Source organism: Sceloporus undulatus, chromosome 5, assembly GCF_019175285.1.
Source record: "Sceloporus undulatus isolate JIND9_A2432 ecotype Alabama chromosome 5, SceUnd_v1.1, whole genome shotgun sequence".
NCBI lineage: Eukaryota > Metazoa > Chordata > Lepidosauria > Squamata > Phrynosomatidae > Sceloporus > Sceloporus undulatus.
This window is the reverse complement of record NC_056526.1, coordinates 37,745,508-37,773,293: the sequence shown is the minus strand read 5'-3', so window position 1 is coordinate 37,773,293 and position 27,786 is coordinate 37,745,508. Positions and strand designations below refer to the sequence as shown.

General features: G+C 39.0%; 2 protein-coding genes across 3 annotated transcripts in view; both read right to left on the bottom strand.

Annotated features, from left to right (window-relative positions):
- SGSM3 (small G protein signaling modulator 3) overlaps positions 1 to 5,677 on the bottom strand; it is a 42,210-nt gene extending 36,533 nt beyond the window's left edge. Inside the window, exons 1-2 of one of the 2 annotated variants that reach the window (XM_042467463.1) lie at positions 4,805 to 5,677; positions 1,923 to 2,120 (exon numbers count right to left, since the gene is read on the bottom strand). The gene's annotated coding sequence lies outside the window, so the exon portion shown is untranslated. The remainder of the gene's footprint in view (positions 1 to 1,922; positions 2,121 to 4,804) is intronic. The other variant, XM_042467464.1, reaches the window with a different exon arrangement.
- A 137-nt stretch (positions 5,678 to 5,814) lies between these two features.
- Positions 5,815 to 27,777, bottom strand: ADSL (adenylosuccinate lyase). Its single transcript, XM_042467465.1, has 13 exons — positions 27,541 to 27,777; positions 20,652 to 20,855; positions 19,232 to 19,276; positions 18,707 to 18,786; positions 17,367 to 17,538; positions 16,857 to 16,903; positions 15,617 to 15,707; positions 13,755 to 13,824; positions 12,837 to 12,984; positions 11,829 to 11,919; positions 10,170 to 10,259; positions 6,809 to 6,985; positions 5,815 to 5,976 (listed from the first exon to the last, which is right to left on the bottom strand). The coding sequence occupies exons 1-13, from the start codon at positions 27,691 to 27,693 to the stop codon at positions 5,890 to 5,892; spliced, it is 1,455 nt and encodes a 484-aa protein (XP_042323399.1). The 5' UTR covers positions 27,694 to 27,777; the 3' UTR covers positions 5,815 to 5,889.
- Between the last annotated feature and the right edge of the window lie 9 nt (positions 27,778 to 27,786).

Genomic DNA, 27,786 nt, shown 5'->3' with positions numbered 1-27,786 from the left:
AGAAAGAAAATTAATCTGGCATGTTGACTTTTAGTAATCACAGCATTCCTTTTTGTGTGCTCTAGAATCTTTTCTGGTATTGACATCTTGCACTCCATTTTAGAGACTGCACTTTGAAGCTTTTCCTCTCTTCCCTTTAAGAGGACAGAAGAGCTTTGGAGAATAGGTAAGCTGGAGTCGGTGTGATTTGAGTGTTGGACTATGACTCTGGAGACGAGGGTTTGAATCCCCACTCAGCTATGTAATGCAGCTGGGTAACCTTGGGCAAGTCACACTCTCTCAGCCTCCAGTGGATGGCAAAGGCAAACCCCGTTCTGAACAAACGTACCAAGAAAAGAACATGATAGGTTCATCTTAGGATCACTAAAAGTCAGAAATGACTTGAAGGCACAAAAACATGAAGGCACAGGTAAAATCCAGCACTGACCTTCTCAGCCTGGGATCAGGTACAAGTAAAATAATAGAATCATAGAGCTGGAAGAGACCTTAAGGGCTATCCAGTCCTAACCCCTGCCATGCAGGAACACAGAATCAAAGCAGCCTTGACAGATGGCCATCTCCAAGGGAGTGTGTTCCACTGTCAAACGGATCTTACTGTCAGGAAGTTCTTCCTAATGTTGAGGTGGAAACTTGGGCAAGTCACAAGGACAGCAAAGGCAAATCTCCTTTTCTGAAGAAAGTTGCCAAGAAAACCCTGTAACAGGTTTGCCTTAGGGTCACCACAAGTGGGAAATGACTTGAAGGCACGACAACAAAAGCCAGCTCACAACTTCCTGGCATCTGGGCTGCCCCTTGCAAAAATGTATTATAAGCCCCATGAACCTTAGGACCAAGGGTCTTGAGGCACCTTTGAGACTGTGGGAAAGAAGCTGGGAGCAGGAGCTTTCACAGAATTGAACCTACTTCCTCAGATGCACGCGCAGCATGTATGATCCCTTTGCATACTGATTTTTTAGATCTACACGCATCTTGAAAGTAGGCTCAAGCCCATGAAAGCTCATTCTCTCAGCTTCTTTCTCTCAGTCTCAAAGGCTCCAAAAGATCCTTTTGCATCCTGATTTTCATCTAGATTAACACACATCTGAGGAAGGAGGCTCAAGTCACACTACCAACTTCTTTCCTTCTGTCAATCTCAAAGGTGCTGCAAGATCCCTTTGCAAAATGGTTTCCCAGACTAAGATGGCCAGGTCTTTGAATTCTTACGACAAGGGACTCCTTGGTTCAGATGTGCCTGTCCTGCCTGACTCCTGACTCATCTGAAGCCAGTGCGGCTCATGGCATTGCCCCAATGCCTTCGATGATGATGATGATGATGATGCCTTCAGACAGCTGTCAGAAGACTGAGATGAGGAGTATACTCTCTTCCTCTTCCTCCTCCAGTGTTTGCTTTTCCCCTCTGAGAGACTCATGGAGAGGCATCTTCTCCTTCCTGACCACCTAATCTTAATTTCAGAGGGGAGAAAGGGTGACCAGCTGTCCTCCTTTTCCAGGACATGTCCTCCATTTCTCCCTTCTCTCCAGAAGGAATTCCCACAATGCCCTCCATTTTGAGCATGTCTAAAAGGAAGGAATTTAACACTTCTATGGGTGTTTTTAGCTTTTATCTTAGAACAGACTTTGCCCTCCTTTCCCAGGAGACGTCCTCCATTTCCCCCGAAGGTGCCTTTCCTTCGCCCATCACTTTGCTGGGATGCGAGAGACAGGAAAACAAAACCTTCCCTTTCATGTCCCTTTTCCCCACCCGTAGTCTTGTGACGGTGCCCTGTATGGCCCTCAGCCCTTCTGTGCACACAAACACGCGTCAGGACCCGCTCCGTCACGTCTGAACCCGTCCTCCGAGGCCGCCACGTCCCGCTGCCCGCCTCCCCTCAGCATAGTATCACGGGCACCGCTGCCCCGGGAAACTCCAAGCCGCCACCTACCTTCCCTCGTCAGGCGCCGACCCTTCGCTTCTCCCGTCAGCACCGCGTCTGAAGCAAGCGCATGCGCAGTGCCGCAACGCTCCCTCCGGGGGGAGACAAAATGGCGGAACGCGGGGCATCACGGGAAGTGTAGTCCCCAAGGGCTCCTTTCTGAGTCTATACACACATACATATACAGTGTCTCTTCTTCCACATTCCCTGGGATTAAAAGGGTGAATGTGGAAATAACTCAAATTAAAAAAGCACCCACTATTATTTATTTATTTATTTTTAAACTTTATGTTTTCTACAAATGTATACATTTTCATTCAAGTAATATACAACTGCATTTAAATACTACATAATTACATTATTATTATTAAGATTTATTTATATATTTACATTATTATTATTAAGATTTATTTATATATTTACATTATTATTATTAAGATTTATTTATATAGCGCTGTAAATTTACTACATAATTACATTATGTAATAATTACATTACATAATTACATTATTATTATTAACATTTATTTATTTATATATTATTGTTGTTGTTATTAAGATTTATTTATGTAACACTGTAAATGTACTACATAATTACATTATTATTATTATTAAGATTTATTTCTATATAACAAAGGCACACAATAACAACGAATAACGTGTGGCAGTGGATCAACTAGGGAATGCCAAGTCCTCCCTCCCAATGAATTCCCATCGTCATTTCATCCCATGTTATCCTGCCTTTCAGGGTCCTTATGAGGAGGATTCTCCTTCATATCTAAACAGCTCAATTTATCCTTGTCTGGATTTGATACACTAACATTTGCTTTTACCGGGATGATGCTATCTGCCGGAGGGTACAAAGCAACACTAACTGCAATAGAACAGCCAAGCTCCCTACCATCTAAATATCTCACAGATTGCCAGTTTGGACTATTTAGAGCCACACGATTTTGATTTTTTCCCCAGATCAGATTTATTACTTTTTAATTGCAAACCATTAATTTAAACTACAGTATCGTCTTCTTTAATGCATGCCACAGTATGATTGCTGATTCCTTGTACCTCAGCCTAGGACTCTTCTTTTCTGGCTTTCTATTAACATGAGACTGTTTTTCCTTTGAGCAATTGCACACAGGATCTACCCTTCCCAGAATCTCTAATTGTGCTTTTACTTTTTAATGTATTTATTTCAAGGATTTATACCCTGCATTTTTCCCGTAAAGGGATTCATGGTGGGTTACAATAACTTGGTAAAGCCTGAAAGGAAATGAGAAGGGCAAATTCCTCTGTTAGGAAAAAGGTCTTCTCTACACAAAACTCTCTGGTGGGTTTCAAGAGGAGAATATCTAAAGGCAAAGAATCATGTGACTGTCTTCAATCTCAAATATTACCAATGTCATGTGACTTTGCCTACTGATTAGTATTAGCTGACTTTGCTGGAATCTTGCATATACAATAGGGAGGTGTATCTGAGAGCCAGTGTGGCGTAGTGGTTTGAGTGTTGGACTACAACTTTGGAGACCAGGGTTCAATTCCCAGCTTGGCCATGAAACCCACTGGGCCACCTTGGGCAAGTCACATGCTCTCAGCCTCAGGAGAAGGCAATGGCAAACTTCCTCTGAACAAATATTGCCAAGAAAACCCCATGATAGGCTCCCCTTAGCCATAAATTGGAAATGACTTGAAGGCACATAAAAACAATGGTTTTCAATAACATCTTGTTAAGAATAATCCGGTCTTCAAATAAAAAAACAAAACTTCTATAAAATACATCTGGCTATTCTGTTTCCTGGGGAAAAAACCCACATAGGTACACTGAAACTTTCATTATGCAAATATTTATTTATTATAGATTATAATCTATGTGCATAATATCAATGGGATGCAGAGTACCTGGCAAAACCTCATCTAAAATGCAAAGGAAATGTACAATGTGCTCTGGTTGATCAAGGAAGCATCTTCATTTATGATAGTTCATAAACACCAACTTTTGGGGGATGAGCACAATGTTCCAACTAGATCTTAAGCTAGTTTGTCCGTTTCTCTAAGGGTTGAGGGGTAACATCCAACTTGAAAGATTCGGCATTCTTCGACAATATGAGGGTCTTTTCTTCTTGCTGTTCTTGTGTCAATTCCAACATTGTGGGTCAGTGAGGCTGTCATCAGCTGGGGTTTTCTGTTTGGAATGATCTTTATGCATGCTTTTATGTGTTGATTTTTAAATTATTTTTTCTCTGGAGATCCTTCTGGGTTGCCTTAAGAGGGACTACTTTTATAGGACAGTATATCCACATCAAACAACCTCTGTAGGTATTTCTTCTGAGCATGCAAGGCAATTCCTGCTTTTTTGAACTTTTAATATTTTTACTTTTCTTCTGTATCTTATGCTCATTCTTTTTAGCCACCTTTTAATTCACTTTGTCATTCTTTTTTAAATGACTCTTTATGCACTTAAGTGAACCCTGTTTGAACTTGTTGTCACTATATATCCCTGCATATCCCTCTTCTGGTTTATTAAAAATTCAACGTTGATAACAGCCCATTGCTTTCCTGTGTATTTATATCTTTATCTCAAGAGATAGCTCTCTAGAAATCAAGTTGAATTATCCATCTGTTTGAATGTTGCCTTCCACTGCTTCTTCCCCTTGCTTAATGTTAAACTATAGTGAGATCTATGATGCAATAGCTGAGGACTTAAACATTTGTCTCCAGAGATTTTCCTGATCCTTCACATTTAGCTGAATCAAAACCTTTTCCTGATGTTCATTTTCCTGATATTCCTATATTTGAATACATTAACCCAGAGTATTTAATGGAACTGAATGGTAGGAAATTGCAGACAGATACACTGAAATACTCATTCACTCATCACACAGTTATGGTGCTCACCATTACAAGATGATGGTTGCAAAATGTGCTTCTTTAAAAGGGGATTCATCATTTCAGCTGATAACATTCAAATGTCAGTGTTCTCTGCAAGACAGGAATTATAGATGTTCTCTCTTATTATATTCTGGCTCACATTTCATACACACACACACACACACACACACACTCTATTATTATTGATTACACCCCTCAAAATGCATGGCACTTCACATACAGGACAGATTCCTGTCTTGAAGGTCTTGCAGTCTAAAATCTAACACAGAATGGCATACACATTCAAATTTTTTACATTAATACTTTCACAGGGTAACTTAAACAATTTATAGCAAGGGACTGGTACTATACTGCAAAGTCAAGGTTCTTTAAAAGGCACCCTTCCCAAGAACTCTGGTAATTTAGCAGAACAATTCAACAGGATGAGAAAACCAGAATCTATGGTGGAGGAACATCTATTGGAACACCAATGATGGAATGGCAAGGATAGAAATTATCATTCCTATAAAAAGTCTTGGTTCTTCAAGAGATCACTGCAGCATTAATCTCCTCTCTCCTCACTGGATATAGAATTGTCTTGTTAATTGCTAAGTAAATCTAGCAAACCCCTTGTTTTGTTTGTGTGCATGAATTCTTTGAAGCTATACTAACCTCTCTATTTGTAGTGCAGCTCATTAGAAAGCAGAAAATGGTTTAATTTCTTTATATGTCTCAGCCATTTCTGTTTTGTATCTGGGACGCCGAACACTCTGTATCAAGGAATACTGTACCATATCTTATATAATTCCTATTCTGTTTGATTATTACAGAGGTGGTGCCCTCCTCATCCTCGAATGGGCCAGACCCTCTGAAAACTGCAACTACAAGGCCAATATTATCTTTAATTTATCTGCCTGTTCTTCTCCAGGAGTATGTATGTATGTATGTATTATTTGTATCCTGCTCTTTTCCCAGGATTGGGACTCACTGCTTATTATGATGTAATAGAACTGTTGCAACATTTAAGACCCAATTCATACTTCTACAGATATTTTATTATTCCTTCCACACATACCCAAAATGAAAACTAAATTCAAAAATGAAAACTAAATTCAAAGAGACAGCTCAATTTTTACACCCATCTTGCTCTGATAAGGGATCAGCACTGGACGGACCTCTTCTTTCAGGAATCTTGCCACCTAGAAAAAGGTTTTAAAAATAATCTGGATTAAATATACCTATTTAGTCCAAATGTGTTTAGAACTTAACTCCATTTTGTAACCTCAATATAATTTACAAAGGCTGGATCAAAATGTGCTGAAAGAGCATATAAAGGGGAAAGCATAGATGTCTAGATTTCTTATCAATTAACAAGTGAGATGATACAATACTGGAAGAAAAAGCGAATTCTTTCAGATATATGAGTTATGCCAAGAATGTTGTTCAGACTACTACTGTGGCTAAGGAATGTTTATATTAGACTAACAGTGTGCTGAGCCAGTATGGTGTAGTTGTTTGATAGTAGGACTAGGACTCTAGAGACCAAGGCTCAAATCCCAGGTCACTCACTCTACCTCAAAGAATGGCAATAGTAAACCCCCTCTGAACAAGTTCTACCAAGAAAACACCATGATAGATTTGCCTTAGGATCGCCTTAAGTCAGAAATAACTTGAAGGGCCCACAATAACAACAGTGTGCTAACCTTCTTAGTCAAAGTACTGACTGAATTGATCCAATCAACATTAAATCCGTATGACAAAGGGGAGCAGGTAATTTCAAAATTAAAGGCAGTAAGTTAAGGACAAGTCAGGTAGCAAATGAAGGAAACAGTTTAATTGAATGTGGAGGGGAACAGTGATTCAGGTACAGGAAAAATGGCAGATTAAGACAAAGGGAAGATATAAACTTCTATTAAATGGAGTAAGAAGAGATTCAAGGGGCAACAAATGAAGAAACAGTAATAGGCAAAGAGCTTTAAAACTTAAGAATGACTAAACAGAACAACAACTTGACCTTTCTATCCTCCTTACCTGCTGAGAAGCACGTCCAGTAAATGATGTTGGCTCCAGGAGAGTTTCCAGCTGCCCTTTAATAGGGCTGAAATAGGGATCAGCACGAATCCGTGCAATGAGATCATTATCACCCCCCTCTTGCTTCACAACGACAGCTGCCTGCTGGGACAGAACCCGTATCTTCTCATGACAATCCTAACAAAAAAAAATAAACACCACATTAATAATAAGTTAGGAAAACATGTTCACTCGTCTATAGAGGCCCTGGAGACTCATTCAAAGGCTGCTATGCTAGACTGCTCAGGAATGAATGATGTTATTTGAAGTTTGTGTGGCATCACTAATGTAGGCCTGAATTCCCTCTTCACTTTGTTCTTTTCACAATCCTCTTTTTTAATGTGGTCAACAGATTCAAAACAATTCTTTTTAGATTACAGTACATACAACCTGCACTGAGAGATACCAAAAACCTTCTGAAATCCTCCTAATACTGTATGGAACTGCTAAAAAAACAAATAAATGTGCCCTAGAGCCCTAGAAGCAACAGAAGAAACTGTCTTAAACAGGGACCTGATCCATTCAGTGCTCATCAAGCAGATTGAAAGATGAGAAACATTAGCTTAAGTCACTAAATATAGAATCATAGAGTTGGAAGAACCCACAAGGGCCATCCAGTCCAACCCCCTGTCATGCAGGAAATCTCAATCAAAGCATCCCCGACAGATGGCCATCCAGCCTCTGTTTGAAGACCTCCAAGGAAGGAGACTCCACCACATTCCGAAGGAGGTTGTTCCACTGTCGAACAGCCCTTACTGTCAGGAAGTCCCTCCTAATGTTGAGGTGGAATCTCTTTTCCTGCAGTTTGCATCCATTGTTCAGCGTTCTAGTCTCTGGAGCAGCAGAAAACAAACTTGCTCCCTCCTCAGTATGACATCCCTTCAAATACTTAAACAGGGCTATCATATCACCTCTTAATCTCCTTTTCTCCAGGCTAAACATACCGAGTTCCCTAAGGCGTTCCTCATAGGGCATGGTTTCCAGACCCTTCACCATTTTAGTTGCCCTCCTTTGGACATGCTCCAGTTTCTCCACATCCTTTTTGAATTGTGGTGCCCAGAACTGGACACAGTATTCCAGGTGGGGCCTGACCAAAGCAGAATAGAGTGGCACTATTACTTCCCTTGATCTAGACACTATACTTCTATTGATACAGCCTAAAATTGCATTGGCCTTGCTAGCTGCTGCATTACACTGTTGACTCATGTTCAACTTGTGGTCTACTTGGACACCTAGATACCTTTCACATGTAGTTTCGTTCAGCCAGGTGTCTCCCATCCTATATCTGTGCATTTTATTTTTATTATACTCCTCTTAATTTGGTGTCTTCTGCAAATTTGATAAGTGTGTGCCCAATTCTTTCATCCAAGTCATTGATAAAGATGTTGAATAGCACTGGGCCCAGGACTGAACCCTGTGGGACCCCACTGGTCACTTCTCTCCAGGATGAAAAAGAGCCATTGTTGAGCACCATTTGGGTTCAGCCAGTCAACCAATTACAAATTCATGTACCAGTTGCCATGTCTAGCCCACATTCTACAAGCTTGTTTGCAAGAATATCATGGGGGACTTTGTCAAAGGCCTTACTGAAATCAAGGTATACTATATCCACAGCATTCCCTTCGTCTAGCAAGCTGGTAATTTTATCCAAAAAAAAAAAAAAAAAGATATCAGGTTTGTCTGGCATGACTTGTTTCTCTAAAACCCATGTTGACTTTTGTGGATAATAGATTACAACAGAGGAAAGATTATTACCATGTTCTATGGGGGCTTCCAGTCATTGGTGAACCACTGCAAAAATTGGAGTAGGGCAGCATAAGTGGAGCTTTTCAACATGGATTTGATCTTTCTAAAAACAACCAGAAAGTGGAAGCAAAATGCCCAGAGTAAAATCTGAATAAAATCTGCTTCTCCTCTGGGTTAAAAAAAAAAGGCAGGAGGAGGGAACAGAAAGTCCAGTTACCGGTTTTCAATACTGTGTGAATACTTATATCCAGGATGTTATATACAGGATTAATCCTTCAGTGACTAAAGCACTATGCTCCACCTACCCTTATCTACACTGGTATAGCTCCTTCAAGACCCTCAGAAATTGTCATACGTGACAACTGTGAACTGAACAGTTTATACATTTATATCACTCTTTCCCAGATGTGTGAACACCACAGCCTTTACTCTTTCTTCCAATGATGTTGGTCAGGGATGGGAATTTGGCAGGGGGGTCATGGAAGCTGCAAGTAACTCCTACGTTATGCATCCCTGCCTTACAGGTAGGGAAAAGGGAGAATAAACTCACCACTTTTCAGAAAGTTCCCTTCATGGAGAACTATTAACCAATTTAGGAAATGGCTAGAATCATTTGAACCTTAGTCAACAGCAACTCTATGTCAAGATTCTCTCCCTCTTTCCACACAGTATGCTGTACCATTTGCCTCACATTTAGCACTCATTTTCAAAATCCATGTCAAAGCAGGAAATGTTGTTAGTCCTTTAACAACCTAATTTTCTCCTTAGAGCCAAAGCAAACAGTTTTGCAGGTGAGCCAAATGTTTCACTTCACCTGGCCAGAAAAATTAATGGATAGGGCTCTCTGTACTGGTTAGAGTGACCCATTATTAAAGTTACACAATAACTTAATGAAATGGATTCAGAAGTATGCCTCCATGTAAAACAAGCATAGGAGAAAGAAGCCATGTAGGAAAAAAAGCACAGAAGCAGTTTAGCGAGTGCAGATTCAGTGCTGTATTTTAACTGGTATTTGCAAAAGTATCTTTTTGAAGCCTTATCACAATTAACCTGTGAAGACAGCACAACATGTTCCATCCCATGTACAAAGGCATTAAAACTCGTAATAAGTTTTTGCATATACAAATACAAAGACATTACAAATGGCAATAGTTCAACAAATGCTTTCAAAAGGTAGTAATCATATTTAGAGTAGAGGTGGCAAAATGCAGCCCATGGACCACAAGCAGCACCAAGAACTTGAAATAATAATACAAGAACAACAACAACCCACCCCAAAACATTTTTTCTTGCCCCAAATGCTCCCTAGGGCATTTCACCACCTTTTAGACAGGATGGACCTTTTTTAAAAAAAATAGGAAATGAACCCCAAGCAGCTCAAAGAAGGCCAAAAACATGGGTAAAATGCGTACATCCCCTCTAAAGGGCAATGAGTGACATTTGGAGGATTTTTTATTTTTGCAAGTGGCATAGTCTTCCAAAATCTCCTGGTGGGGCAATGAAGCCTGCTAATCACTGACAGTTTCCTAGTCCTGGTTTATAGCCAGTGAATAAGAATCTATAATAAGGAACATACCTGGCGATTGCCCCCTGCTTTCACCATAGCCATGATAATATTTTCTGTGGACATGAAAGGCAATTCCTGTTGAATACGTCTTGCAATTACCTACATTAAATCAAATATAAGTAAATATATAGCAGAAAGGATAATTCAAACTTTGTTAGTTGTTATTGTTTATGTATATTCATCAGGACGGAGACCACAGCTCAGTAGTAGACAAATGCTCTTACATGTAGAAGGTCCTAGTTTGGTACCAGGTGATGTTAAAGATTTCTGCCCAAGATGCTATCAGTCAGAATGGACAACACAAGTAGATCAACAAGTTTTCTGACCTTGTATAAGGTACTGCCTGAATGGCATAGTGTTTAAAACCCTTTAAATCTAATGTAGACTTTATAACTACTGACTATTAAAAATAGCTTTTCTTTGAAATATTCCATACTGATAGAGGCTTAAAAACCACCAACAGAGAGAGGAGAGGCGATATTCTCTTGATACAGTTGCACAGATATGTCAAAACAGGGAGTTATAGCAGATCTTTGGAGCAAGTCAGCTTCCTCCTACTTTCACACTGTAAATGGAAGATAAGACTAGCTGCTTCTGAATCAAGTACTGTGTTAGTTGTCTGTCTTATCCCCTTGAAAGAAACATGAATGCTTCAGTGGGCATTTATTTTAATGCCACACACTGCTTATTTAAATATCTCTGGGTGGGGAATCTCAAACTTATTTCTCCTTTTGACTACTTCACCTGTAAAACCATGCACTACTTATTCAACTGTCATTTATCACCATGTCACTCCATAGAATAATAGAATCACAGAGTTGGAAGGATATGGTCGTTTATGGTAGATGGTTCCCACCTCTAAAAAAACTTTGTCCCTGAAGGAATTCCTTCCATGTCTAGCAAGGGACCCCTGCTCGTTTGGGGAGCATTTTAAGGTTCACAGAGTTTATTTGGCATATTAGCTGTGCTTCATGGCCTACAGTAAGTCCAACACTACCAAGTAATTGCTCATTGCAAGGAAAAACCAATGACAAAGATAATCCAAAGTGCTTGGCATGACAAATAAAGCCCTATATGGCTTGGGTCCAGACTATCTGAAAGACTGTATTGCCCCATACAAACCCGCCAAAGCTTTAAAATAGTTAGATGAAGGCTTTCTCTTGGTGCTGCCACCATCACAGGCTCACTTGGTGAAGACACGAGAGACAGCCTTCTCAGTGGCTGCTCCCACACTCTGGAATGCCCTTCCACAGGAGACTAGGCTGCCCCCCACTCACTTGCTTTCCTTTTGCTGGCAAACAAAGACCTTTTTGTTCACGAAGGCTTTAAATATGTAATCATTCTCAGGGAGGCTTCTCATTGGGGTGCATGTGCTGTCTTGACCTTTTTAACTTTTGTATTTTTAACATAATTTTATACGTTTAAATGAAATTATTTTGTTTTAAAAACTGAACTGGTAAGTTTTTAACTCAATTTTATCTTGAGTCCCACTCCAGGAGAAAAAACATACAAACAAACCGTATTTTAGGGATGCTGTTCTGCCATTACTGATTTCAGTCTTGAACCCTGATAAGCTTTAAAGGTGTCCTAAGTTTCTTCAGAACACCATGCAAAAACCACTGTTTAGGAGAAACAAGTGCTCATGCTTGATCTGCTTTTACTTCTTACCTTGGGGTACACCACAAGACCTTCAGAGATATTTTGCAGGGTGCTAAGTATTATGTCAGCAGTAAGGAAGGCCTCAGCCAAACACACACGTCTGTAGGGAAAAAGTCATAAAAATATCAAATAGGGGGGGAAATTGCAATATTCCCACAATACAGGATGTTATAAGATTAATTTGCTTGCTATTCATATTTGTGATATCAGGCAATTCACCTGTGAATGCTGGGATGTATTACAAAACATCCCTTGGTCAACATTTTTCAAGTATCCTCGAACTCTAGCTTGGATCCAGTAATTTTATTTTGAAATGCTCCATTAGGTACCATGCTCAAGTTGCCATGGATGTGAGTTTTAGGGCCTAAATCTGCTCCTCCAATTAAAGGAGATTTATTGAATCAATGGGAACATAGGCCCAAAACACACTGCAGAAATAACCCTGTTTGAGACTCCTTTAACTGCCCTGACTCAATGCTAGGGAATTCTGGGAACTGTAGTTTTGTGAGACATTTAGCTTTCTCTTTTAGACAGCTCTAGTGCTATAATTCCCAGGATCCCCTAGCACTGAGCCAGGGCAGTTAAAGCGGTCTCAAACATTTAAAGCAGAAGCTGGAAAACTACCTCTTTGGGTTATTTCTGCAGTGTGTTTTGGGCCTTAGTTAGTCAACACTTACATCTATTGTAGTTGGACTAAAACTTGATTTAGGCCTAGGATTCTGCTCAAGGAATCAGAGTTGTAAGGAGTCATCCAATCAACTATCTAAATATCCACTACCAAAGCACATTTAATGACAAAATACATTTAAAGCAGAAGCTGGAAAACTATCTCTTTGGAAAGAGGGTCTACTGAAATAAAACAGGTTAACTTCTAAATAGGTATGTTTGAATTGTGAATATTGTAGAAAGCATTAAATTCACAATCAGTTTTTATGTAATTAGTTTCATTTTTTAATTTTCCATATACACCTAGTATAGCTCTACTTCACATCCAAGTCCTAAAAATGAGGAAAATACCTGTTTGCACTGTCATCCAAAGTACGCTCAAACCACTGCACAGAGGCTGTCTGAAGAGGATCCATGACCAAAATCATAAGGTGGCGAGCTAAACTGCAACAACGTTCTGAACGCATGGGATTACGTTTATAAGCCATGGCACTTGAACCTGCACAACAAGAAAAAGAAAGTGGCTAATATGAGAGAGAATAGTATATATGTAAGTGAATCAATCAAGGCTGAAGAACTGCAATCACCAGCACCACTTCACAATGTTAAGATGGTATTAATATATTCTTAAACTCTCTCCACTGTAAAAAAAATGGCTCTTCAGAGATTATAATTCTTGCCAATATATAAAAATCCTGACTTGACTACAGGAGTTGCATTCAGAAACATGTTAAACCTTTAAAAAGCAAATGGGAAGGTTCACCAGTTTGTCCCAAACTAGAAAAAAAACTGGTTTGTTGTCTGCATGCAGAGAATGAGTAAATAAGCCCAAGGAATTTTGAAAGACAGTATCAAAATATGGTTTGACAGTAGTAATTTCAGTCACTCCTACAGCACCTTGCTACATGACTATTAAACAATAAACAGCTTTAAAATTTATTAAATTATATTTTCAAGTTTCATGTAATTTCTGTGGAAATTATACAAGCACATCTTCTATGCAAAGTTCTTTTCTAAAAATGATGCCAAGTGATACCTTCTGAGACATGTTAACACCATTTTCCATTTGTATTTCACTTTTAAATTATTTCATCACTTTGTAATTATTCAGATTCATTTATTTTATATCCCATCTTTCTCCCAAAATGGTATTCAAGGCAGATTCAAGAATGGAGACAGTCATAAGATACATGGAGCACTTCACATGTACACCGAAATAAAGCAATAACTGATTATCAGACAGAATAAATAGAATAAAATCTTGCTTACCAATTTGATCTTTCTCAAAAGGTTCCTCTAGTTCTTTGAGGTTGGCTAGAAGACGAATATCAGTACATATCTGGAGGAAAACAAGAGTGACTTTACACACTGTTCCCAAACAGTATAAACATCCACCAGTAATCATGGAGCTGGATTCCGTTACTGATCACTGGGAGGGGGGGGGGGGGTTCAAGTGGAAAGAAATTCATTTCAGGTGCACATATGGATCTCTTACATGCAAGATTTCACATTTAGTTTAAAGGCCTGACAGTGCCATCCTATCCAGCTCTACTCAGAGGTGAGCCTCACTAACTTCCATTAAACTACCTAATAGGTAATTGTATACAGAATTGCAGCATGAGTCTATTATACAAAGACTTAATTTAATTATTTTTAACATTTCACATCTCATTCCAAAAAAAAAAAAGAGAAAAGAAAAAAAAAAAAAGAAGGAAACATGAAGAGGAGCATCCTGCCAAAATAAATGGATCTGGTCTTCTTGTTAACTGCCTTCAAGTCCACTGATTTATGGGGACCCTATGAATGAGATATATCCAAATCACCCTATCATCAACAGTCTGCTCAAGTCTTGCAGATTCATGGCCATGGCTTCCTTGATTGAGTCTATCTGTCTGGTATGTGGTCTTCCTCTTTTTCTACTGTCTTCTACCTTACCAAACATTATTGTCTTTTCTAGTGTGTTGTGAATTTTCATATGTCCAAAGGACAACCATGTCAGTTTAGGCTTCTACGCTTCTAGAGAGATTTCAGGCTTGATTTATTCTAGGAACCATTTATTTGTCTTTTTAATAGTCCATGGTATCTGTAAAACACTTCCCCAGCACCGTATTTCAAAGTACTGTACTTGATTGTTTTCCTATCAGCTTTCTTCAATGTTCATCTTTCACAACCATACATAGAAATGGGAAATACAATGGCATGGGCCACCCTAGCTTTAGTATGCATCGATATATCTTGATACTTCAGGATCTTGACTAGATCCTTCACAGCAGACCTAAATCCTAATCTCTGTTATGCATCAGGACAATTAAATGTTGTGGCACACCCATTTCTTTAAGAGTCATCCATAGTTTTTAATGATCTACACAGTCAAAGAGTTTGCTATAATCTATAAATCACAGAATGATTTTCTTCTGAAATTCTTTGGTGCACTCCATCTATTCTACTAAACCTATGTTTCTCAGCAACTTAGGGATCCCACAGGTTAAACTGCATAACTGTCCATTTTAAAGCTGTATTGAACTTCATTTCATTTAATATTCAATTTACTTATTTATTCATTTTATATCCTGCCTTTTCTCCCAGAACTGATACTTAAAGACAGCTAACAAATCTAAATGAAATACAATATAGATAAAAACATAGAAAATATTATTGTTAAAAGGTTAATTAATTAACCTTTTAACAATAATATTATTTATAATATCCCTTAAATTAATTAATTAAATTATTTATAATAGCCATTAAAAGCAAAATATAAAAATCAGTACCTAACATTATTAAAAACCCTTTCTTTAATAGTCACTTTCCAAAGCCTGTCAAAATAATAATAAACAGTTTTTATCTGCTGGGGAAGTATAGCTGGCAATGGGGTCAATCTAACCTCCCTAGAAAGGGAGTTCTAGATTTCAGGAATAGGCAGAAAGAAGGCCTGCTGTCCTATGCCCATGAGGCATGTCTGAAAAAGGCCTCTCTTGAATGTTTCAGAGCCTTAAAAGTCCTTAACATTGCCTGGCCCAATACAGCTAATTCTGCAGATGTTTAACTGCTTTTGAAACAACAGGCTAGCATTCCCTAGATTCCTTTTTCTCAGCGATGGTTTCAAATGTGGATTTCAAAGTAGTTCTTACCTTGTGTATGGAGGCTCCAAGACTGGACAAAACAGAGAGGACTTCAATATCCACTTTACGGCTGTATGTCTGCCCTGTAACAATGTAAGCCCTGAAATCAAATGGAAAGGATGTATTGTTAAGTTGAAAGGGGCCCATGAACAAGGCTGAATGAGTATGTAACATTTTATGGATGTAATAAATCAGTGATATAATACATCAATGGGTACCTCAACTTTTAGTTTATGTGTGCTTCCTGATGCTTTGAAAGTGTTAATTTGAAACCATTCAAAGAAACACAGGGCTGAATAATTAAAGTTAAAGTTAGCTTTATTAATTAAAGTTAGCATGAAATAGAGCAGAAGAAAAAATAGGAATACTGTATACACAGTCTGCCCACCACACTCGTGGGGGTTGGGGCACAAGATGCCCACAAAAGTGGAAAAACTGCAAATATGTTAGGGAAGGTGGGAGAGGTGCATGTTCGCGCTTTCCTTTCCCCCTACGCATGCATGTCCCTCCTGCCTTCTCAATGCTTTGGTCGGCTAAGGGAAGCTGGCAGGAAAGTAGGAGGAGTATGTGTATATGCACCCCTTCCCCTCCCGTGCTTTGACCGGCTGAGGGAAGACAGCCAAAGCACAGGAGAAGGTGGGAGTGTGCCCTTCCTGGTTACTCCCTCTGTCTTGGGCTTTTTTCCCCCAAGGGGAAAAGCCAGAAGAGAGGAGGACTGCACGTGAGCCTTTTCTGGACATGTTGCGGACAAACACACAAATAATCAAATCTGCAAATGTTAAACCTGCGAAAGTGGAGGGCCGACTGTACTCTCACAAGGCATGGACAGCAAAGTTGAAAAGTATCATCAAGACAAAACAGGCAATAGCAGAGACACATCAAGAAGTAAAGCATATTTACTTTCCAAACAGATCGTAACATTTAGCTTTAGCAATAGCAAAGTTAGCAGTAAAGCTAAAATCTGAATTCATTCATAGGTCAGAGCTACTAATTTTAAGAATGAGAAGGGCTATAGAACAGTGACAGATCTAGAAAAGAAGCCCCATGCACAATCCTTGGCAACTCCAGGTAAGTTAGGGAAAAGCTACCTGAAATTCTGCCGCTATCAATCAGTGTAGGCACTACTGAGTGCTGAACAAGAAGGAACAATCATATGATTCTGCAGAATGCAACTTTATGTGCTCCCAGGAATGCTCTATTTAGCAATCCTCAATGTTAAGGCAAGCAAGAGGAGTTGTTTTTAACATACCGCTTAAATCCTGCCATTGCAGTCACCAGCCTGTCCAGCTCTTCCACCTCAGAGGAAAAACAGACAGGAACTTCAGAATGCAGTGACAGAAGTGGGAATAAGGAGTAAGCCACATAACAATTTTTTTGCTATAACACCATTCTGAGCCTAGCATCTTTTGCTGAAATGCTATCTTGCTCAATAATTCCTTTGTGCTCAGCTCCATCACACAACATAACTCTTCCATGAGTCCATGTGAATTACATCTCAGCAAAAGACCTACGTAATATCTGTCTTACTCCTTTCCTGATAGCCATAGTAACACTCCAGTCTATTCTATCTGCTCTTTTTTCATTACTTGCACTTTGTTTATCAGGAAAGGAACAAGGTGGATAATTAGTAAGACTGTAAGTGGCTTAGTATGCTCATTTTAAAAGTCAACCTATTGTTATTTTTAAATGTAGAAAGATATACAGTAAATACTTCCAAACAAACTATGACTTTAAACAGACTCTTGCTGGTGATACTTACTTTATCATGATCTCCTTCAAACAGCTGCAAGAAGCTGGCTTGAGTTCCTGTGGTCCCTTTCACACCACGAAATCTCAATTCATCTCGTACGCGTTCAAAATTGTGGAGGTCCATGCAGAGATCTTGGATCCACAGACAACAGCGTTTACCCACAGTAGTTAGCTGTGCAGGCCTAAGAATGACACACAAAACATGATAGAAGAACAAACCCATACAGGTTCAGTAATGATATTATAAAGAAACTGTACTTCTTGCTCCAGAAATATTTCTGTCATTGTTTTTCTTTCCTCATGGGGATTCTAAATGAAGTAATCAGGCTTCTCAAGATCAGGATAAAAAATATTTACAGGCCTAGAATGCAGTCACTGTAGTCCCCTGTCCACATTGCCCCAAGCCACTGGAACACTGATACCTCCCACAAAATATTTTAAGTAAGGACATATGTTTGTGGCAATGTGATAACTGAAAAGCTGTTTTACAGTGGTCCCTTCATATCTGTTGGGGTTTGGTTCCACTGTAGATATTAAAATTTGTGGATGCTCAAGTCCCATTAAACCCAATGGCATAGTAAAATGGTGTCCCTTATATAAAATGGGAAAATCAAGGTTTGATTTTTGAAATTTATCTATACAGTGCGCCTGCGCTATAGGCAGACGCCCCAAATGCAGCTTCCTGCTTATGTGGAAGCCACGCGAGAGGAGAAAGAATGGCGCATGTGCCCATGGTGCACACTCTCTCCCGCGCCACAAGCACGAGCCCCATTCAATTGAATGGGACTTGAGCATGCACGTTTTTTGGCTTACACGGGGCGGTCCAGAATGGATCCCCCGCGTAAGCCAAGGGACCACTGTATATTGAATATATATATATATATATATATATATATATATATATATATATATAAGCCATGGAAGCTTGAATCAGTGGATGCTTGAATCCATGGATAAAGAATCCCTGGATATGGAGGGTTAACTGTAATTACTCTCTTTCTTGCAGCTTGCAGCAACAATTAGTTGGATTTACTGCCCCAAATTTGGTTTGGCTGATATAGATCGAATAGCAAAGAAAATAAAAGCTATTCAATATAGCTTTGCTGAATCTGTTCTTCCCACAAGTATTTTAACAGCACTGAACCTGGTTTCACATACTGTAATTTGTACTAAAATCTTCAGGTCAAGAGCATCCAACTCAAGTAAGATAAAAGTGGAGAAGCTAAGACAACTAAAACAGATAGGTCCTAATGTCATAAAATCTAGCGAAACTTCTACACCTAATCATGTAACTCAATAGTTAAAAGTCCACTGAGAGATAAAAGAGATGAAGATGAATGAATTACTCACTGATAGTGAGTGAAGCCCAAGGTAGGCAAATTGGCATACTTCTCAGCAAAGTCTGCTAGACGGCTTATCACTCTAGCGAGCTAACAGGATTATGGAGAAAAGAAAGAAAGCATATTAAGGCACAAGATTTATTATCTTTGACATTTTTAGTGTACAGGAGGCATATAAATTCTTCTCCTTCCATGAATAGGGAGGCTGTGGGAAAGTTCTGTAGGGGCAACTGTTAAAAGGTTCTCCATTTAACTGCAGGAAAGGAAAAGGAAGAGAGAATATAATTTAACCAAATGTGTTTAAAACTCAGTATAAAACATTGGCCAAGATACTGTTTGCCTACATGCATTGACCAGTAAATTAATACTAAGTGGTTTACTAGTCAGTGGGGCACATCAGATACTCAGCAAAAGTCTGTTTGCTTGTTTTTTAAAGTTGTTTTGTCACACATACTTGACTGTAATTTCTATACATTTTTGTTCAAAATCATCTGGAAATTAACAATTCTTGCCTCTATGGAACCATGCATCTCACCTTGGGAAGAAGCAGATTGAGTCCATCTCGAAGGACTATCAAATCCTAATGGAAAGATGAACAAAAACAGTCAGACACAACACTGTTCAGTAAACATATGCTTGCTCACTTCTTCATTAAATGCGGTTTGCTGCCTTCATGAAGATATACATATGTAACTAAAAAGGTATTTTGTATTAAAAAAATGTGGAGACAAAACAGGTTAGGTATGTGCAAGTCAGAGCACACATTCTCCAAAATGAATATGATCATGAAATTACAGTAAAACTCCCAAGATGGCAGCAACATTGCAAAGAAGAAACATTATGGTATAATATTCATACATGACAAGTATCTCCATTTGTGTATTTAATACACTTATACATCATCTTCCTTGTATGTTAGGACAGTATGAAACCAACTATATCAGAGTTTAACTATGACAAAACAGATAAACATTCTTAAAACAACTGAAATTACAACAAATTAAAATTTCTGCATTAATGTTTTTGTCTAGCGTGGATATGATTGCAACATACACACCAGATGCACTATCACAGAGGCTAAAAGTGAGTCAAACCTGTACCTGGAACTTGGTAACAATAAAGCCACCCTGGGAAAATCATACATGGAATTTGAAAGCATGGAACAGAAGTACAGATAATCCAAAACCAGCAGTACCAGTGTCAGAATTTAACAAGATACTCCTGGAATCTAGAACCCCAAGTATAAAGTAGGCGATTGTTGTTAGCTGCCTTTGACTCAACAACTCCACCTTTGAGTCAAGCTCGACTCAAGGTGACCCTGTGAATGCAATGTCTCCATGCCCCCCATCCTCTACTTCTCTGCTCAGGTCCTATAGTCTCAGGCCTGTGGTCTCCTTAATTGAATCTATCCATCTGGCATGCAGTTTTCATCTCTTTCTACTGCTCTCTACCTTCCCTAGCATCTAAACAAAACAAAAAAAAGTCCACTCTTCTGCACAGGTCCTCTAATTTAATAGGGGAAGTGTGAGCTATAGGGAAATGTCAACATACTTTTTTGCTTTCAAAGAAACAAATATTTAGAAGAAGAGCTTAATAAATGGAGCTCCCTAGGCCAAATGTGGCCTTCAAAGGATATCTTCCCAATTGCCCATCTAAAGTTAAAGGGAGAAAATGACAACTGTGGACACGTAATTTGTAAGCAGAGGACTTGGATGGTGATAATGGTGCATATATTGGTCCATCACCCCTCATTCAGTTTTTGAATATGTCCTGTAAGGACAGATAGTTACTGATGACAGCATGAGATATTTATCTGTTTGTTTAAAGAATATAAGTATATTCTCATTTCAAATATAAACAGATTTTACATGTGCACAGAAAATAAATCAAAGTTAAGTGATATATGATTGATTAAAACTAACTGTACAGAGACCAATTTTAATACAGAGGTTTACCGTATTATCCCCAACATAACAGGAAGTTGCTCCAAGGTGAATTATCCCTGCAGCTTTTGGACAACAGTGGGCAAATGTATGTACATGAGCCATTACATCATGACGTAGCCGTTTCTCTTCCTCTGCAGCCATCTTGAAGTCTATGTTATCTAGATTTGCTTCCATTTCCTTTATTTGCTCATCTGTAATGGGAAGTCCCAAAGTCTAGGAAAATAAAATTTCTGAGGTTAGCAAACACATGATCTCCAGTTCAATGAGGCCAATAACAAGTTAAATCAACAACTCCACATAAACCCTCTGGAATTTTATTTTCATGGTTCAAGAGCTCTGGCCAATGTTCAAAGTTAGCAACAAGCAATTCACTGACTACCAAACTTACATGTTCAGGTATGGGTGAAATTTAGTTTCTTGAAGTTATTAGTCTTCTGAATTAGCTAATGAAGAAACATTTCTGTGCAATTATATTTTAAAAATTTAACCATTTTTCTTTTGGAATTTTGCAGATTTCATGTATTATTTTTCCCACTGAACTGGATCCAGTCATATTGAGAGCAAAGCTACTAAAATCAATTTTGTTAAAATTAAACATGGCTAATCTCCTCTGTATATTTATGCAGTTATTTTTAAGACAGGCAGCAAAGTGGTTAGAGTGTTAGAATGGGTCTTGGGAGATCCAGGCTCATTTGCCCATACAGTCATGAAGCTCAGTTGCACTCAGCCTGATCTGCCCCAAAAAGTGGTTATGAGGACAAGTGGGGAGTAGTTGACCCATGTGCAACATCTTAGTCAGGATATAATAAAAATTAAAAGTTCTATGGGGTGTAGTGAGGAAGAGAGGACATTGTTGGAGAAGCACTGGAGCTCTCTCTGTCCTAAACAATTACACAGCAGTGTGAAGATATATTACAATATTCTACAACACAAGGAAGGCCCCCAGCATTCATGTTTCCATTATGACATGATATTTCATTGAAATGGATTCAAACTGCTTTTTCCCAAGGTGAGGTGTATCAAATCCTGTACAGCATTTTCAAATAATATAGAAACATTACCCAGGACTGAAGTAACTGATCACATTCTTTTTGTTCTTTTTTGGATTGTCACAGCTTGCCTTTGGCCTGTTTCACTATCCCAGCCTTTAGTACGTAGGGGAACTGGACATTTTGCATGGTTATTCTAGTCTGATGCAATTGAGCAAAGATTAATAAAGAAATCACCACTGCTTGTATTTTTTAAAAGACAAAACAAATTCAAATATTACTTCTTTTTCACTACACTTACTCCTTCCCTACTGTATTTGAATGCTAACCATCTCCTATGACAGACTGAAGAGAGAACCTACTTGTTCTGTCAATAATCTGACAGAACCTTGATGGGAAAAAACAGGTGCACAGAGCGACTGTTTCCAGTTGAAGATCAAGATCATAGTTGTAACTGCTCAGGAATTTGAGCATGCAGATAAAAATAACCAGCTTCCTTCTCACACTAGGACACAAAATATGGTACAATAGCATGTGCCATGCTTTCTAAAAAAAAAAAACACCCCATGGTCTATACATGTGGGAATACTATCTTTGCTTAAGCTATGAGGCAGTATGTACACCACCTAGGATGAACCGATAACTCCTGCTCTAATTACTTCCAGAAGTTTTTTGCTTGTCCAGTGTTCCTGCAAAAAGAAGAATTGTCTCTCTCTTCAAAGTCTCTTTCTTCCTCTTTTGAGTTTTCAACATTGTGCCTCTCTCAAGTCTTTTTCAGCAATTTTTTTCTTGAACACACTGTAGATAAAAGACCTGAGCTGATTTCTGAATATGCTTTTACTCCATTTGCTTAATCTACCACTTGACTTGCCTGACTTCCCAGTTGTATGCACATACCCTGCCATGGTTACTCATCAAGCCCATCTCACACATGTAATACAGTGGCATAACATAATTACAACAGTAATGCTCCCCAATATTATAAAATTCAAAATCTACATAAAAGCAATACTTTTATTGGCCAATCAAAATGCAGAAAATACCTCACACAAGCTTTTTGAAGCTTCACTGGTTTCTTCACCAGGCAAATATGTTTAAAATTCTCAGGCAAAGAGCTTTAAAACATTATTCTAAACATCTCTGCCTGATGATGAAGCCACTGAAACTTTGAAAGATTACATGGTCTATTTTCTGCATTTTGGTTGGTCCATAACAGTATTGCTTGTTTGTGGATTTTGTTTTATGTTGCTACATGGTCAACAGAGCTACTCCTGAATATATATATTCCCAAATGGTATAATACTGGTATTCATTGGCTACAATTGATTAGCACTGAAATAGATCAGAAGTGGTTCTGTCTTTCCTCTTTGTTAAGACATTACTGGAAGTGACCTGGTCACATAAGCCTTACAATTAATAAGTCTTTAGGAAAGATTTCTGGGAAAGGAGCTGATTCCACTAAGGGTTGAAATAAGTTTAACATTGAGCATGGAAGTCAAACTCCAATTTATTTACTCTTGGCTTATGAAATCCCTTGGTTATGAAATGAGGTAGAACACACATTAGAAACAGTGCTAAAGCTGATAGCAAGGGTCAATCCCCTCTGGGCTGATGATGAAACAGGGTTTGTAAAACATGTCTTACAACAAAAGAGGCAACTGAGTGTCTCCTGTATGATTTAGACCCACAACCCTTCTGCAATCAACATGCTCTTTGCTACATCCAACTTGATGACATAGGAGTTGCACTGAAATGCACACACTTGCCACATTCCACCCAAGTGAATTTGTAATCATTAATCAAAATGCAGAGAAAACGGAGTGGAAACTGCTGGAGGTGTATGGCACAACTTTCTCAGAAATTGCATGCTTTGATGCTGACTTATCATGAGCACATATGTTTTAAAAAATCTTAGAAATAGTAGGAAAGTTTATAGGCCACATTTTTAAAGCTACTTCACAAATTCTAGAAACCAAGCAGCAGAGGGAAAATATTTCCATATCAAGGATCTACCTTTGCTTCTTTAAATACTTTTTGTGATGTTTAAGATAAAAAATGGGGAAGACTATAGACAATCAAATCTAACTGAGAGGCAGTGATATCTCCATCCCTTACACTTGCTAAGTGAAATATGTAGTAGGAGATACCGGTAGTTTCCTTAATCTTTAAGAAATAGCAGCTGTTATGCTTCTCATTACAAGCAGATTTAATTATTTGAGAATATTTTATACTGCTTTAATTTTATAATAATTTCTATATTTATTTTTATAATTTCAGAATAGTTTACAAGAGTGAAAGTCAAAAACATAACAAATACAATTAGTAAAATAACAATCAAATAAGAAAATATTTCATTACAGCCATTAGGCATAAACAGCAAAGTCAGCAATCAAGAAAACACCTGGAAAACATATGACTTTTCAGTCAGTGGCTTAAACCTTGTACACTGGAATCAAGGATGAGGGAGTAGACATCCTATTTTGATTCCCGTAAATGAAGAGGTACATTTAGATTCAAGGCTCATATTACAGTAGAAAGTTACAACTGGTTTTATATAAGTTAAAAAGAAAAAAGTAAAACAAGAAACAAGAAACAGTGGATCTAAATATGGAGCGTTCAGGAGAAAAGGCTGTTTAGTTTAGTTTGTTGCAGGCTATGGTGTTGGTCTGACAATCTGGTTACTTTCCTTTCTGTGCAGATTGAGGATACAGTTCTAGACAAAGCAATACATCTATGATAGTGGCCCTAGTGCCTTAGAATGGTTTTAGGTGGTTAGCCTCGTTGTGGCCAAAATCTTCTGTGCTCTGCAGGTAGACCTCTACTGTGCATCTTGGCCTTTGTGCTGTCCAAGAAAATAAGACATGGTCCAAAACACACTGCAGAAATAAACTATCTTCAGAATGCTTTAACTGCCCTGGTTCAATGCTAGGGGAGCTCTGGTGCCACAATAAACTACAATTCCCAGGATTACCTAGCACAGAGCCAGGGCAGTTAAAGCAGTCTCAAACTGCATTATTTCTGCAGTGTGTTTTGAACCTATGTCTCCATAAGACATTTTTATCCAGCCTATCTGTCATTCTTAGTTTACATGAGAGTTTTTCCCATAAAGCAATGGTCCAGATGCAATTAAACCATGCTCTAATATTGAGGTTTGTTAGTGTCTTCCAACATTTGACAATTTCAAGCATGACTACCATTAATAATATACAGTCTGCCCTTCTGTTCCAGACCCCGTGTAGATAAAGAAAAATACAGGACCTCGAGTCCCACTGTCCCCAATGGCAGGCGCAATGTGTGCACAGCTGCTAATGTGGATGCGTACACACATCCCCATTGAAAGCAGCTGGTTGTGCTGTCTGCAGATGCTTAAATCTGCAGATAGCAAGCCTCAAGATATCAAGAGTTCGCTGTACAAAGTAGGTTTTTGTGCTTCATTGGCTTCTTTTTATCTAAAAGACTCAACAAAGGCCCACTGTTTTTGACCTGCTGCCTGGTAATGCTTTCAATTTCCTTAAATACTTCTACACAGAACAAAGTGGGTTTTTTTTAGGGGGGGGGGGTTTGACATGAAGCCAGAGATTTACTAGAGAGTTTGTGAGCCACATAGTTTCTCCAACCAGTAGGAGAGGCATTAGGATACATTTTATGAAGTTTTAAAGGTGACCAGTGCTATCTGTGAATAATTTTGATGGCTGGTGTCTTAATTTGGGCTGAGATTGATTTGAAAGGGAAACACGACCATATTGCACTCCACTCAGAGTTTGGAATTATAAGCCTAGTTTACAAAAATATATACTTTACTTGTATATAACTAATGACTGTTCCTTTCTTTCAGAAACCAGGAGCATATAATTTCTCAGCAGAGGTTTGTTGCCTCAGTGGGCCTTTAGTTTGCAGCAAACTTTTGTTAATAGACAGCATTTTGTATCCTATTTTAATTTGTAAGCCACACTGAGAGTATTTTGGCTGAAAAGCTGGGTATAACTATTCTAAATAAATAAATAACTTTGAGGACTTTATTATCCCTATAATATTCAAGCATAGCTCATACACGATATGAGATTTTACCAAACACGGCCTCTTTTTTTGTAAACAGAAAAGGAACTTAGAAGATGCAACTCCATTAAGGATGCAACAACAGGAACTCACAACATGAGAAGATGTTTGTGCGGAGGTTAGATTGGAACAACTTTTTGAGAAGGATCCCAGACTCTTGTCAGGAATAAACAACTAGACATGGTTTAGAATCTGTGACATGAAATTTAGTTACGTACATCAAAAAGTAAATATGAACATACAGTATAGGTTTGAGTCTCTCTTATCCAGAATTCCAAAATCAAAAATATTCCAGAATCCGAAATTGGTGGCTGAGATAGTTACACCTTTGCTTTCTGATGGTTAATTTTGTGTCATGCACAGCATTAGTTAAACTACAGTTCCCCCTCTGTTTTTGTGGGCTTGGAGTCTGCGTCCTTTGCCCGTTTGTGGGTGGCAAATGGAGGGGGACAAGATGGGGCATCCGCCTCTGGGTGCACACTGCCATTCAAGCCAATGCGGCTTCAATCTTGGCAATTTTCCATTTTTGCAGGGGGTCCAGAATGGAGGGGCGACTTTATTGTGTATAAAATTACTTTCAGGCTATGTGTGTAAGCTGTATATGAAACATAAATGAACTTCATGTTTAGACTCGGGCTCCATCTCCAAGATATGTCTTTACATATATGCAAACATCCCAAAATCTGAAAATCCCCAAAATCCAAAACAGGTCTGGTCCCAAGCATTTTGGATATGGGAGTATCAACTGCAAAAATTTAGAAATAAGTGGCAATGCTCCGCCTCTTATTTTGTAAAGTTTAGACACTGAATTTAAAATTCAAATGTAGAATTATAGTGTCAGAATGTCCCTTTCAACGGGGAGCAGAAACTGAAATTAACAGTAGCAACAAAATGTCTTAAAAAACAAGTGTTTTCTTTCCATTAAGAACAAATAGGACCTAAAATAAAATAGAAGTGCTCCTGTATAGGGTTCCAGTGATCTTTTCCACCTTTATCCCCCTTTCTCCCATTCTCTGCCAACTTTGTTCACTGAACCCAACCCTCATGAGGCTGTTTGGGACTTTCATCATAATCCCTGGGTGCTTCTGCAACTATCTGGCTCCATCAAACTGGTTAATATAATTTCATCTTGTTCACAAATACTGTTGTTTTAGCTACTGTATATGAGGACAAGTGAAGTATGGGTACTTCAGTGCTGAAGACTTATGCTAGGGAAAATTGTGAGCTTTCTTGCAACTACAAGGCTAACAAAAATATTATTATGCAAATGACAGTATTTGCCCATAGAAACCAGACTTGCCCATAGCAAGTATTCTCCAACGATTTCCTACGGGCGAGTATGGTTTCTCTATAGGCAAGTACATATTCTCCAGTGATTCCCTATGGGCAAATACTGCATTCTGTTATTACTCTCTATGGACAAACACTCCCCAATGATTCCCTATGGGCAAGTACTGTCATTTGTTTCAGTGCGTCCCCTTAAACTAGACACACAACAACTACAACCACAACCGCAGTATAAGCCCCCATTGGCTGGCCTTGGCCGAAGCACACTCTCTCAGCCTCAGAGGATGGCAGTGGCAAACCTTCTCTGAAGAAGGCTTTGCCAAGAAAACCCTCAGACAGCTTCTCCAGTAGGGCCGCCGCCATCATCATCATCATCATCATCATCATCATCATCATCATCATCATCATCCGCTGTGTTTGTATTTCCCGCCTCTGCCAATGGAGCGAGGCGGGATTACAACCATAGTGCAATGATAATAATAATAACAACAGCATCTAAAATGGTAAGACAACACCAACAAGACCAAGAGGGCCCTGGCTCCTTCCCTTCCCGAGGCAGAGCCGACCTTCTGGGCCTGGGCCAGGTAGAGCCAGAGGCGCCTCCAGGTCCCGAACTTCTTCTTGTCGCTGAAGTTGAAGGCCATGTCGGGGCTGGCGTAGCGGGAGACCAAGGGCGAGCGGTAGCGGCTGAAGGCCTCCTCCTGCTCCTCGGACGCCATGGCAGCCAAAGGACGGGGCCCCGCCGGTCTCTGTCCTGAGGGGAACTACTGCGGCGGCCAAGGGGCGCTCGGGATGGAAGGCCCCGCCTAGCC